General features: G+C 36.0%; 1 protein-coding gene across 1 annotated transcript; it reads right to left on the bottom strand.

Annotated features, from left to right (window-relative positions):
- Positions 1-3743: 3743 nt before the first annotated feature.
- On the bottom strand, positions 3744-9527 carry LOC147860447 (uncharacterized). The gene is made up of 8 exons (XM_087324069.1): positions 9468-9527; positions 9176-9352; positions 8983-9039; positions 4576-4701; positions 4401-4479; positions 4154-4246; positions 3952-4065; positions 3744-3858 (listed from the first exon to the last, which is right to left on the bottom strand). The coding sequence occupies exons 1-8, from the start codon at positions 9503-9505 to the stop codon at positions 3808-3810; spliced, it is 735 nt and encodes a 244-aa protein (XP_087180195.1). The 5' UTR covers positions 9506-9527; the 3' UTR covers positions 3744-3807.
- Positions 9528-15528: the final 6001 nt, after the last annotated feature.

Genomic DNA, 15528 nt, shown 5'->3' with positions numbered 1-15528 from the left:
CCTGTCCACTAACAAGCACTAGTATCATGATTGAAAATCAAAGAAAGTAGTAGAAATGCTTTTAAACACTATATAAAACCCCATTATAGATTCTGTTTCTTTTCCTCGAGGGTTTTCAGAAGCATGCATTTCATGATGGTTTTCTCTATAGAGCTTGTTCCTTGTAATCTCATGGGAAAAACCATGATATCCAGTCTTTAACATGGTGCATTGTGCAGACTTATGCTTTTGCATTGGATAAACCTGCCAATAAAACTTTTGCCCGTATGTTGATATGAATACCATCATCATCATGACATGACTTCTTTGCCCATATAGCTAAAATACCACTTTGCTGGTTACTAGTGATTGGATCTATCAGAAGCATTAAGGCATCTCTTTCCTAACACATAACATAAATAGTATAACCTTATGAAATTATCAAAATAAACACATAATACATGTATTATTACTGCATATATATGTATATGTTTAGACAAAACAACCTATTCTATCTAGAAGCAATAATGTATTTTAATAAGCCTTATACACTGAGCATGCCACTCACCTGGACACATGAGATTTTCTGTATTATTGACCAATACACACCTTATAGGCCTTGAATCACTTTGTCCTAAAGCATCTTATTGCTCATAATTTATATATAGAATACACATGAGTCATAGCAATCCATCAAGGTATCATATGTTATTAACTACTTTAAAAGTAGTTGCTTAAGCATAGTAATTTACAGTCAATCCACATACATTTCTTTCAAGAAGAATTTCCACATATTTTAATTATTCATATCATTCTGCTCTTCATCAACTTGCTGGTATTTATTAACTACATTTCTCCAACACTTTCTTTTTAATTTGCCCAAGTTCCAAGAGTTTTGTAACAAGATCCCTACATTTATTCACCAATGAACGATGCTCCAACTTCACCTTTTCATCAAAAATGAGTTCTTGTATGACACAGTATTAAGTTTCAATATGGTTGGTTCACCCATATAGGAGCTTTTGTTTCAAATTGTCAATCTCTAATCTACAGATGATGTTCTTGTTGAATAGACTTTTAATGAGGAATTTGTTTCAAATAAACCATTTCTTTTCCCTAAACAACATCGCCCTAGTAAATGAATGCATTCGATTGAAACAATAGGTATAAGATCACACTTTCTATACAGTTACAACAAATGTACATCACAAGTCCACAATTCTTTATCATTGTAATTTTAATCTTGTAGACTAGGATCATGACTCTAAGTTGATCCCACTTGGGATTGAACCTAGAGTCTTTGGTTTTGAAGACCAACGCCTCATCCATTAGGCCATAGGATCTTTGATTTTTTATTTTAAAAACACACATGAACATATAGGAACTATTATTTCTCATCTCATTTTTATCCATCACATTTTTAATAGGATCTCTTGTTTTTCATATTACCATTATATTACTCTTCATTTTACGGAGGTGAACTTCAAAGGATTTATTGGATAAACGCATGTGATAATATGTAATCCATAGAGAAGCATGACCATAAAGATGACCTTTAACAAGAGCTCTTGGTTCAAACCGTCAATCTCTAATCTATAGATAATGTTCTTGTCTCATCATACCAACAACTAGATTCTTCCACTCATACATCACTTTGCATGTTTGAATCTTGAATATTATACTCTAATCAAATCAGAAGTACCAGATATGCGACTATTTAATGGTGGTATTCATCTAGATTACCTCAAACAAATTTCTAATATTTAAACGACATCATCCTACCTGATGACCACATTCAAATACACATCATACAACAACAAGGTGCCATCAAATCCTTGCCTCTACTAACTTGTACTCAAACGAGACCAAATCAAGGCACAATGAGCCCAAGCAAGAAAGCACTTGTTAATATGTTCCAGGGACAAACGATTTCTAATCTATAGATGACGTCATCCCAGTTGATGATTACGTTCAAACACATAATATTAGACCTTCCACATAGATGTATTTATTGTGCAACATTACTCAATGCTTCACCATCATTGTATTGCTAACCTCCCAACGGGGAACCTAATCTGAATCGATCCTACGAGGGATTGAACCTAGAATCTCTGGTTCCGTAGACTAGCGCCTTATCCATTGGGCCATAGGATCTTTGGTTTTTTGTTTAAAATTATACTTCATTTCTGGATCTAATTCAAATGCAAGAACAAGATTTGACAAAATCCTTGTGCAAGCATGTCGAATAGACTTTTAATGAGGAATTTGTGTCAAATAAACCATTTCCTTTCCCTAAATAACATCGTCCTCGTAAATGAATGCCTTCAACCGAAACAATAGATATCAAATCACACTTTCTAGACAATTGCAATGAATGTGCATCATGAGTTCATGATTCTTGATTGTCATAATTTTGATCTCGTAGACTAGGATCATGTCTCTAAACCAATCTTACTAGGGGTCGAACCTTGAATCTTTGGTTTCAAATACCAACGCCTTATTAATTAGGCCATAGGATCTTTAGTTCTATCAACAACAAATTTTCCAAAATTAACCAAACAATGTGACTCAATGAAAAGTGGATAGATAATAATGACAAATAGGATATATTTAAAGAATAGACCAAGATTATCATGGTGCAACTATAACACCTCTGCAACAAACAATGAGTCAAAGAACCAAATTAGAAAACACAAACAAGAAATACTCTAACCAAACCCCAACAAAGATAATAAATAATGACATTGCTATATCAAATTAAATCATAACTACTCTTAGTGAGTGTTCCCTCTCCAACTTCATTTGAATCATAATTATCTCAATGCTTGACTCCCTCCTCTTGGAGAGTTACCTATGGAAAATTAACAAGAACAAATCATCAAACAAATGTAGGTATTGTCCAATGCCTATGGTTCAATGCTCAACTTTCTAGTGATGTAGGTATTGTCCATCTTGAGACATTGTCTCAACACTTCTATGGTTCTATCTCATCCTCTTTAGTGGAAAAGGTCATACCTTATTTCCTACATGGCATTCAAACTAACTTCTCTATCTCTTCCTCACATCAAAACCATAAAATTGAGAGAACCCAATGTTCGACCCTTGCTATGGGCTAGGTCAAATCTCATAGAATGTTCCTACTCTTCATTTCATATGCCTTCTCTTTCTCGTAATGACCATTGATTGGCATGTGCTCAATCATCGATCTACTCTCATTGCTTCTCATAAGTGCATCCAATAACTTGATTGCATCTTTTTATTTTGCTCTGAGTTCACACTTTTTGCACAGTTTCTTTGAGCTTCTTCCTCCAATACAACATAACCTTACACTCAACATCAACTCTTTCACATAATTGGACAGCATGTCTACATTTGCAATATTACGAAGGATGTCTTTGCCCTCAATCATACTGAATAGGTACTTATACAATCAATTCTGAACAAAGGGGGTTGAAATTTAGGTGAAGTTTGATGAGATCAATCTTTCAAGAATTGGACACCACCCCAAAATGCCACACTTTATATCACAAAGTGAGGGGATTGATGTAAAACAACACTGCAAACGAAACCCAATAATTGTGAGAAACGAGAGATACGTCTTCACAAATAAAATTGCCAAATATGGCTGAGTCCGACAACATTTTGAGAGCCATTCAATGAATGGAAAGACAGTAAGGATTGATGATTATCATCTTTCAAACATTTCATATTAGTATGTTATTCCAATATGAATCGCCATACATTCCATTCAAATAAACATTGGGTATTGATATTGAGATTGGATTTCAAAAAAGAAAACTACATCGAATGCATGCGCCTTTATACAGATCAAAAGCCAACTGATTGCCAGCCCTTCTTTTCCAGTGCCAATCTTAGAGCCTGCAACGAATGAGGGGTTTTAATGTCAGTCACACCAAAAGCCGTTAACAAAACAATAGGGATTGATTCAGTGAGTGAAAGGTAGATAAATACCCTTATTCGCTTTCGATTGATATCAAAATCTGTCTTTCCAATGCGTGAGGCAGAACGGTATTCAACTAATGACCGATTCCCTGGGGGAAACCAGAACTCCACATCGTCTATAAACTGTATAAATCTGTCACGATTCAGAATAGTGGATTCGAGTTTAAAATTAAAAGAAATATATGAGAAGGCATGGTATTGATAGACTTACCCCGAGCAATGGGCTCTCATATTCTACATACACATAATCATCCCTTTGTTCTACAATCCTGGGAGTGAAATTATCTGGTTTGGTAGACTTGATCTTCCAAAACACATCATTAGGTGTGATTAACTGGTTTGCTTCTTGAAATACATATTACATCCTATTGTTCGCAATATGTAGATAGAGAATTCTACAAATACTGTTAGTTTTACATTATATATATATATATATATAATGAGATTGTAACATTTACCACTTCCAAAAGCTCATTCATTGCTTGTTCTCTGGACACCGGTTTTTTTTTCCCCCGGCCATCCTCTGGGTTGTAAGTCCTACTCTTACAAAGCACAGTGAGAAAAATGAGGATGGTGCTCTTGTCAATCATGAATCTACAATCATTACTAAGTTTCATTGTTTTGGATACACACCAAGGTGGCACAAAATGGTTTGGATCGTTCAATTCCTCGGAGGTCGAGATACAATTCGGGGTGGGTGGACAAAGAGCCAATGAAGGAGGATTCTTTTGTACTCCAAGATAGTTGGGCCTTTTACCACTGCAAAATGAGAGATAATGCATGCACTTTTATTTCAGTTATAAACTTTATACGGAATTCCTGCTACACCTTCTCACATCCAGGCAAATGGACACTTAACTCAAGAACAATAGCATAGTCATGCTTTGCGAGAAGAAATTCCCATCACCACACCTTAAGCCTCTTAGATTAACAGGATACAATCTTATTGAGTATAGTAATGTTAGTTAGTTCTATGTCTAATAAAGAAATATGTAAGGAATGTCCTAGATCAAACTTTTATTGAAGCAAAGCAAAGATAAATGGAAAATGCCTCAACTAGGTTCCAAGCTAGGTTAACATGAAGATAAAATAAACGTCCAGGATGCAACCAATAACAGTAGCTCATGAAGAAAAAGTCAACGCAGATACCAGCCATTCTTGCATCCTAAAAAGTCACCTTAAAACACCCTAAAACTTGTGAATTTGCATGTTGCCTCGAATACCACATAGATCCACACAAAGCAGGAAACAATACAACTCTCTATCGTACCAAAACAAAGAATATCCATTTATACTTATTCTCTGAAAAAAGAGATTTGATTCCCTTGCCTGGGACACTCAGACAAGTTTTGAACAAGTTTTTTCATGCATCATTACATTAATCCCAAAACTTTTAACATTCCACCTTGAAGTGTGCAATCTGATTTTCCATGATCTGGATGTAAATAAATCCACCAAAGACAATGTATCAGACTAGTCATCCACAAGTTGCAAGACCTTCAGTACATTGATCCTTTGGACACATGTATCTAGCCCTCAAGGCACCATTGCAATATATTCTGGAGACGAATCAACATCCTGGAGACCTCGGTCCTCAAGGCACCATTGCAATATATTCTTGCAAATCTATAAAGAGGTCTGCATCTGCAACATCTATAGTCCTCTACAAAATCTTTTCTTCCATTCCTGTAGAAGCTTGTTCTTCATAATGCTATTAATATGACTATCTTAATTAGTTCAACAAACATGGCCCTGAAAAACTTGCTTGAACTTAGCCTGTTTTCTAGCATCCACCATACATAAGGAAGCTCATCAAGATCTAGAAGTTCTTTTCCACATGAAACCATATTGTGACCTAGCCTCCATTGGGCAACCTTACCAACTGAGTTACATCCATTTGGGCTCTCTCTCCCCCTCTCTCTCTCTTGAGCATGAACCTTAACCAAGCGCCCATGTATTCCAAGATGGTTGAGGATATATTACAAATGACAAAGATGCCACACTAGAATGCAAATGGGAAGCTTTTAAGAACTTCATTCTCTCATGCTTGAACAAATGTTTTTCAACTAACCACACATCTTGGAAATGTACCAAGCAATGTAGTTCAAAGAAAAAATGGTTTGATAAAGAATGTCATGAATCTCAAAAGCGCCTTATGATCTTGGATGTAGTTAAGGATAAATAAAATTACCAAACGCATTTGCATGAGTACAAAAGGCTTATTCAAAGAAAGAGAAGAAGAATATGGGATGTTACTCAAACAATTTCTCCAAATGCAAGAGAAAGCACATGCATGTGCTAAATTTTGGGGAAATATAAAGGTGAAACATGTTGAGTTATGGTGAGTTAACTCTTCACAACTAATCTATGCATTGTAAGAATTTATATGAGCTATCTCTTACCGAAAAGATGATATGTTATGGTTCTCTTTCATATATGTCTCCCTTCTTTACAATTGAAGATATATGCATAGGACTTAAAAAATTGGCCTCTCGAAAGGCAAACGATCTTCAATGTATTAAGGTTGAAATGCTCAATGGACGGGAAAGGAAGCATATGTATGGATAAGCAATATGTTTAATCATGCATTATAACATAGTATGTTGTACGATTGGACTACACATTGGATCAAACCTTTACAAAAAGGTGAAGATATAAATAATGTAAACAACTATCGAACCATTATGGTTGGCTCACTAATGGCAAAACTATTTGGATGTATAATGGAATCAAAGATAATTGCATGGGTTGAAAAAAATGATAAGAGAGCTTACGAACAAGTTGGCTTTCGAAAACACCATAGCACCATTGATCAACTTGTCACCCTTCGAGTATTAATGGAAAAAAGTCACCTTAGAGGTAAAGGTTTATATTATTACTTCGTAAACTTCAAGAAAACTTTTGATACGGTACCTCGTGAGCATCTTTGGAGGTGAATGGAAGAACTCGAGGTGCCAAGTAAATATATGCTTGCAATTTCCCGAATATAAGAGAAGGTTATATGTTGTGTGCATATGAGAGATAGACTTTCAAATTTTTTTGATAGCACTATTAGTATTAAGCAAGGATGCCCTCTCTCACCAACTCTATTTGGTCTATGCATTGATGAATTAGAAGAAATGGTTGCCAACTTTGTAACGGAAGAATGTGTTAAATAAGTTGTCATTGGGAATGTTGTCATTATGTTTTTGCTATGTATGGTTGATGTAGTGCTATTTACAAATACTTTAGGAGATGCACAAAAGCTTATGAAGGCATTAGAAAAAAATTGCATGCATACTAAATTAAGTGTCAATAGATCTAAACAAAGATTATACTTCTGAAGTGCCAAAAAAAAGATAAATCATGCATTATGTACAATAATAAGCCACTTGAATGTGCAGAAAGCTTCAAATTGGCCTTGAAGTTCCTTCAAATCATAGATGGAATGGATGTGTTACACGCCGCATAGAGGCAAAAAAGCGAGCATATTATGCATTTGAGAACACATGCAAACATGGAGATATTAAGCATTGGGTCCTCAAGAAATACCTTTTCGACACTTTGGTGACACTGATGCTTCTCTATGGGGTGGTAGTATCCTTAAATCTACCTAGAAAGAGTTTGAAAATGTCAAAAAACATTTTCTTATAAAGTTTCTACAAGTTAAGAAACAAACACCATACACTCTCCTCCTCCTTGAGACGGGATCGCCTCCCATTGAGATCATGGCCATGGAAATCGTTGTTGAATACATGCTTAAGGTTCAAAAAAGTCCCTCACATCGACTTCCTAGAATTGCATGGGAGGCAAGCAAAAAGATCCAAAAGACACATAAAAGCAAAATTTGTGTTCCGGTTGGATGCAAGATATAAAAAAAGGGTGGTTTGGTAGATGGGGTGTGAGACACTTGCTTCATGATGCATCATTAGATTCCTCTGTAAATGAGGCCTTTTTGCAACGCCATTGTATCATGACATGGGACAAACATAAAGGCTCATCCTTCACACATTATACTACACATGTTGCACCTAACTACAAAACCATATTCTTTGCAGAACAAGAAAACCGTACACATTGATACATGTTAGAGCCCATCACATTATTTGCCATTCAAACCATTGTGTCCATGCAACTGAGCTCACATGCATTGCGATGTAAGACGAGGCGTTGGGGCACAAGTGATGAGAGTGGTCGACTATACACACTTTGCCCTAAACAAGTTCGAGAATCTAAGTATCACATTTTGATACAATGCTCTACCTTTGATCATATTCAACCATGCTTTCCACACATCATTGACCAAGCCCAATCCTTGCACAAATTTCTGTCACAACCACAATGGGCACTCTCAATTGCAACATTCATTGGTAAAGTTCTTCAACATCGAGAGTCATTACTCACTTTCACATGTATCACGTGAAATGTAATATTATTGGTCTCATAGATCATAGGTTATATTTGACCTCCGAAGACGATAATAGAATCTATCCATATCTCTCACACACTCAAATATATGTTTAGATGGTTTTAGTTTGTGCCTTTATATGTAAGCGCGACAATTGAGGATTTGCTCTATAAGGCCCTTTAAGGTTTACATTCACACCCTTCCATAAGACCTTGTACATATACACCATTACTCATTAATAGTCCTAGTAAAAATTAATATTATTGAAAAAATGGTGGATTCACACTATGCTACACAGAAAATCATTCAGTAAAAGGTGCCAAATGCCTCTTAACTATTAGAACCACCATAGCCATTGGGCATCCAGTCAACCACGAGATGAGATGGCATAAGATCCTTCTTAAGAAATGCATCAAATGATAAAAATAAGATAATGGAAATTGACCTAACCTAAAACCTAGGAAAAGGCATTCAGTGCCTCTAAATCATTAAAATTGCCACAGATACTTCTATGGCAATAAGTGAATATGTGATCGACCATACGATTATGTATATAAATTACAGAAACCAATCAATTCCTCTTTTTACCACAAATTCAACACAAAGTGAACTTGACAAAGGTATACTGACCACAAATTCAATACAATGAATACCTGAAGTTGACAAAAGCCAGAAGAATGGCAGCACCACTGCTTTGCAGAATGGTTTCTCTGCAGATTAACCAACATTCAATATACAGATCATAGCTATAGCTGATCACATTTTCGAGAGAAGCAAAAAACACGATTTGGGAGAGAATTGAATAAGAGAACCAGCTGAATCGATCGCTTGTTTTAAACTAATTACCTTCGGCTCGTTTTAGGAGCTGACTTGCTGACATTCTTTCCATCATTCTGTTGTTCGTGATGACATGAAGAAATGGTTACTGTTAAATTTGGTGTGGAAGAAGAAGAAGAAGAGAATGATATGATTCTTAGGGTTTTTCTGTGAGGAGGTAGAGAGATGGTTTGATTGGAGAAGAAGCTGAAAAGATTACAAACGACAACAACAACAAAAAACAGAAGGATTTGAGAGAGACGGGAGGATCGCACTGTGGTTTGTAGAGAAGAGGCAGGGTAATCAGACAGACATAACTCACCTCGACGAAGATGAAGAGAGGGCATGGCGTCCCTCCATCGCTCTGTTCTCTGCTCTGCTCTCCTCTTGTTCTCTGAGGATTGAATTTGTAGGTTTTTGTTAATTCCCCAAAATACCCCTCTCCATCTGATTTCACTTAATTCCACAAATACCCCTCTCCCCCTGGTTTCCCATAATTCCCCAAATACCCCTCCACAAAAAAGAAAGAGCAGGAATAGCCTCCTCTTCTTTTTTCTTTCTGCTCTCTCGCTACTACGGGTCCTACATGGCTACTAGTGAATCAATCTATTTTCACTCACACCACCGGCATGAGACACCGGTCTGTTCAAATCTATCCTCTCACCACGTCTTCGATTGCATTGTATGTCTCTTCTCATGAACTACTTTGTCACACAACCCCATCAGTTGCATCGAACTCATGACCTCGCAGTCTCTTAACAGTTCAAACGCGGCCCTGTCCATCTCGAATTTGTCGAAGTCTCCAAAATCGTTTAAACTTATAGCCCATCTCAATTATGGCTTGACTCTACTGAATAACTAAATAAAACTCATCTCAACAAATAGCCTGTTTTGAACCAAAGTGAGGGCGAGAGATTTACCTTCGTGAATAAGGCGTTTTTGTTGTGGCTTGCAAAAGATGTGGAGAGTCGCGTTTTATACATTACATTGCATATGTTGCACCAAAGTACAAAACCACAAGGAAACCATATTCACCACCATGTCATGCTACGACCCATCCATTTGTCTACAACCCACACACACACATTGATTCCATATTACTTACCTCGCATGCTCTCTTATTTGAGATAGAGCGTTGGGACACTGACAATTATACTCATTTGCTATGCATTTTGTTTTCCTTGATAAGTTCATGACTCGAAGTATCACACATTGGTATGATGCTTTGTTTTTTACCACATTTGAGTTTTCTTTCCGTGCATTGTTAATCAAGTTCAATTCCTACACACATTTTCTTTGCTATGACAATGTGAATTCTCAACCGCAATGTTTATAAGTAAAATTCACTTCGTGTTTACACGTACATACATATCTACGTCATCATTGGCTCGAATCCTACAATATATGCGCTTGTTTTTGCATGGTACATTTTTGTGCCAATCATCCCCTTCAGTACCCTTTTTTAAAATCTATTACAACTTATTTATTTCACAATATTGTCTGTTTATATCCGTTCAACCATCATACTCGTTTGGGAAAAAGGAATCTTTGTGAGTTTTTAAATTAAGTTTCAAAGTTAAGCAAGTATATATTAATAGTATAGCAACACATAGTGACCACCAATAATGATAAAAATATCATTATACTTTACTTACGTAACATGATAGAGCATGTAAGTGAATGTATGATCATGACACATTGTGTAGTGTAGAGTTGCATGTGAAAATGTAGAACATGCGGTTGCACATTGCACGTAGATTCATCTTAGCGTGTTCCCATGCGTGGAATGATGATCTCATGCACGACATCAACATTCAAGGCTAAGGATATAATGATGCATTGGATTGTAAGCATGTGTCAACGATCCTATGTGAACACGTTGTTTGAGAGATACATGAAATGTTTGTTCTAGGAAACATTATTTCCTTTGTTGTCTTACATCTCTCTTATTCAAATTTGCATTGCATGAAAATCAACTTAAAAGACATTGAGGACTTCCTATCATTTGACTGTTTCATGTTACAATATAATAATTTGAGTACTCTAAATCGTGTTTATTCACTGGAATGGACGCTTATCATGGATAGTGTTAGGATACACCATACCGTTATATATCCCTATTAATAGAAAAGACATCCTTGGTATAAGATGTCAATATATCATCTACATGCTTTATGATTTCAAAAATATGATTACTATCCTTAGTAATAAAAGCAGTATATTGCAAAACTTACAACATATTTGAATATTCCTTGATGGCCACACTACCACTATAAAGAATGTAAAAAACTGTTGTCACGTCAATTGAAAACCGTTGTATGTATCTAGTTCGTCAAACTACTATAGCCCCTCAACTAGATCTGCCTGTGACCATAAAAAGGATTTCTTAACATGTATTCAGAGTTCTTGCATTTTGCTCCATTATCTCAATTTGGAATTAGTTGATGCCGAGGTTTGTAAATTGTAGGAGGAGGTCATCCCACACACATACATCCAAGCCTTTCCACAACTACAAATGACATTGAATGTTTTTTTAGCTCTTACGATTAACAACACGAGAGGGGATAGATATGAAGTTGTGACACTAAAATGAAGATGTAAAGCACATATCCAGCTACTTTGATGGTTTGAATGACAACTAGCCCAAAATAATAAAAATATATGTTATTTATATCTAATGTTAAAGTCCATTTTCTTCCTATGGGAGCTTATTCTCCATTATTTTGTGCCTTTACTTAGTGTCATGTTACTTTCACATATGAAAGCCCGATCTACAATAAACTCTATGGTTAAATCTTGCATTTTGTATTCATTCTCGTGACGATCTCCATTCATTGATCTTACTCAATCGTAATCATGAAGAATATTGCAAGAATCATTAAAAAAATGAACGTGATTACCACAAGAAATGACCTTATTAACTTCATTGATTTCAAATAAAAACTACATTGCTTTTTTACTAGGAGTATGTGGATATATTTCTCGAACTACGAGGAACAATAATGTGCATACCCTTTATTCAAGTGGCATTCTTGATATTGGCTCTAAAATATGTGTTTCCTATATCGTTATGTATCCATAAATGTACCCAATCCTTTATTTGTTGATCTTTACGTATTTACCCTCCTACAATTCTTACTCATCATGATGTTTTATTCATGTACAAGACATGGAAAGTGTGTGAGCATGTACTAGCAAAGTCAAGTTTAGTATACAAGCCTTCAAACAACATGAGAGTGCACCTTTTTGCATTAAACATCTTGGAGGAAGATGAATTTACAGCTCGATACAATTAAAATTACATCATGATGAAGTTGTACGTCATTAGTTTGTATATCTTGTTATTCCATTGATAATTGTGTGTACTCTATCAAAGGTTCTGAGGTCGAGACTTGCTTATCAACTTCATTTTCTTTGTGTGCCGCAAACCTTCTCAGTGCTTAGTGGGAGGCATTATTTAATTGTCACCATACTTGTGTACATATTATATGATACAATAGTTTTCTTTCATTTAAATAATAAATAAAGATACAGTATGAGTTCATATTAGACCCCGTCACGTGAGCTCGAGAAAAGGAATTTTTTATAAACACATTTTTCTATAAATTATTAAATATCAAAGGGTACCACACATAACAGAGTATTTGCAGGTTAAAGGGGCATGTTTAATTCACTAAAAAAATGCAAATAAGGTTTTTTTAGAATGCCTTGAAAGCGCATGATATGAACCATTTTTACATGCAATGAATCCATAGTCTTTCCACAAAAGAACTCACTAATTTGCCCTCCCGGGTCTTAGTTTTGGCTTTTTAAAATTCCTATTGTATTTGATGATTCAAATTACGGTTCAAGCTTTACTTATCAAATCCTATGATTTTCATAAGTTCTATTGTTTTGGGTCAAGAGTTTTCAACATCTAAGATATTTTACTTTTGTGTTGTAGTTGGGAGGTTCAAACCCTTCAATCATGAAGGCTTCAAGTTTATAGGTTTGAAACACACCCATTATGGAGGTTCAAACTCGAACCCATGGAATTCAACATTAAAAGATATCGCTCTAAGAGCTCACAAGTTCATGACTCATGACGAGCTCTCAAGTAAGCTTAAATCCATATTTAGGGCAATCCACCATGACCCGGAACAGGTATGGCAAACCACTGAATATGATTCCTTACCAAGACTAAGTGAGGCTAGATTGCAAAGAACATAAATACCCATCACACTTGTTTGAGAACACTAGATTGATCCCCTCTACAAAAGAATCTATGTTGCATGCGGGCGATAATAGTCATGGGACGATACAGTTCATGCAATAATGGGTTAATGTGATGACATTCAATGCTTTTTTTTCTTTTATATTTTATGTCAACGTTATGACTGCCACAATGCTTATATAGTGTACTATTTTGCACAATTACTGCGAATATACTTTTCTTTAACATGATTATTACTTCTATTTCATACCTAAAAGATTTCGTCGTCATTCAACTTTCATATTCTCCTTTGCACTATTCATAGCAATTTATATATTGGATATGTTTCTCAACATATCATCCACTAACTATATGCATATCATACATGGTTAACTCTCCTCCATTTCTCTTCATGTTGTTCATTCAAGATAATAAAGGGAGAAGCACCATAATGTACACACAAACACATAGCACAATCCAAATTTCATTATTTGAACATCCTATGGAGAAATCATCAACCATTCAAATGGGAGGAATCCATACAATAGTCCACACATATACCATGATCTCCACGTCTATGTCAAACAATAACTATCAAGATACAAACTAATGAGAGTATTTATAGTCTGAATGACTTATCCATTGTGTGATTGAGCACATGCTTGCGACATGGGAGCATAACACATTTGTGACAACTCACAATCATAAACATTCATCTATAATAACGACATATATCAAGTAAGCTTGTAAAGTTGTCCAATATGTGGGCATGAAGGTATCTCTTTTAAGACGACTTTAGTCATGGTAGAATCACGTGCAATGACATTGTTTGGAGAGTTCATGACAACGTCGACTATGTCAATACAAGATGAAAGTTTTTGGCAACCTTGATATAATCACATGTAAAGAACTTTGTCTGGAAAGATAGTGAGTTTGAGTGACATGGCAATTGAGCCTAAGCATCTCTTCTAAGAAAAGAAATGGCGTTTACATCTAATATAGTTGTGTTTAATCAACATCACGATAAGAGTTTGTGACACACTGTCCAATGATATGTTGATAAACGTAAGCATGCAAACAAACATTCTATCAAGAGTTTTCAAGTCCATCCAACAACATCCCCATCAATCCATGACATCTCTTGCCAAACAAAAAAAAAACGGAGTAGAGGATGTTCCGCTTCAATTCTAATCACACATAAAGCCACTTTCTCTAGAGGTTGACAAATTCATCAAGAGCATTGAAAGACGAGGGGAATCTCCTTTGAGATTAACAAAGTTAAGTTGGTCTCAAGGAGACAAATTCAGGTAGATAGCGAGACAATTGCGCAAAATCTATAGGCAAAAGTAGATGAGAGAGAGAGAGAGAGAGAGAGATTAATGTATTCTAAGGCCAAAATTGGCCCATAAGACAATTGGTTTACAACAAAATGGGATATTTACCCATTCATTGAGAGAGTGAGAGAGTGAGAAGTCGTTGGTGTCTATTGCTCTTAAAATGATGGGGAACAGTGTCTTAAGCAAAACAAGGACAACTTCGCTCTTGAGACAAGAGAGATGCGATATCGACATAAATAGAAGAATCGGGAAGACAAGATTAATATGTGCATATTAGCAGCTGACGGGGTCACAATAACTACAACGAGAGAGAGAGAGATGGGCACATCATGGAGACGAAAAAGATCAGCTTGTCCTAGGATATAGACACGCAGAGACAACAATAAAGAAGAGATCAGTTAAATAAAGGCTATTGGATTAGTGGCAACAGAGACAACAATTAGGGATTGATACAGGAACATGATTGATTAGCCGAGACATACGAATTAGCCAAGAGCAATCGCCCAACACGGGCAAAAAAAAGAAAAACAGAGATTAGAAGAAAGCAAAAAAAGAAGCATGAAGCAAAAGCAAAGAGCAGGAAGCAAAAAGCAAAAAGCAGAAAGCAGAAAGCAGAAAGCAGAAAGCAGAGAAAGCAGAAAGCAGAGAAAGCAGAAAGCAAAAAGCAAAGGGTACCTGGCCACAACGCCATAGCCGACACAGAAAAACCTACCTCTCTACACGCACGTAAAAGACAGAGGCACAGGACAGATACAGACAGAAACAGGCCATACACAATTGCCCTGCTCCACCTTCCTCCTTGTGATCGATCACCATCGCTGGTTCTTAGAATACATAGGTCAATTGTTGGACTT

Source organism: Azolla caroliniana, unplaced genomic scaffold, assembly GCF_043228905.1.
Source record: "Azolla caroliniana isolate FFs.n. ecotype wild unplaced genomic scaffold, voAzoCaro1.0.p SCAF_9, whole genome shotgun sequence".
Lineage (NCBI taxonomy): Eukaryota > Viridiplantae > Streptophyta > Polypodiopsida > Salviniales > Salviniaceae > Azolla > Azolla caroliniana.
The sequence above is the reverse complement of the archived record's forward strand: the minus strand, read 5'-3'. Positions and strand labels throughout refer to the sequence as shown.

Coding starts and splice junctions, on each gene's coding strand:
- LOC147860447 (XM_087324069.1), bottom strand. CDS start 9,505: ATGGAGGGACGCCATGCCCTCTCTTCATCTTCGTCGAG. Junction 9,353..9,467: donor CTCTCTTCATCTTCGTCGAG/GTGAGTTATGTC, acceptor TAATCTTTTCAG/CTTCTTCTCCAATCAAACCA. Junction 4,480..4,575: donor AACCATTTTGTGCCACCTTG/GTGTGTATCCAA, acceptor TTGTAAGAGTAG/GACTTACAACCCAGAGGATG.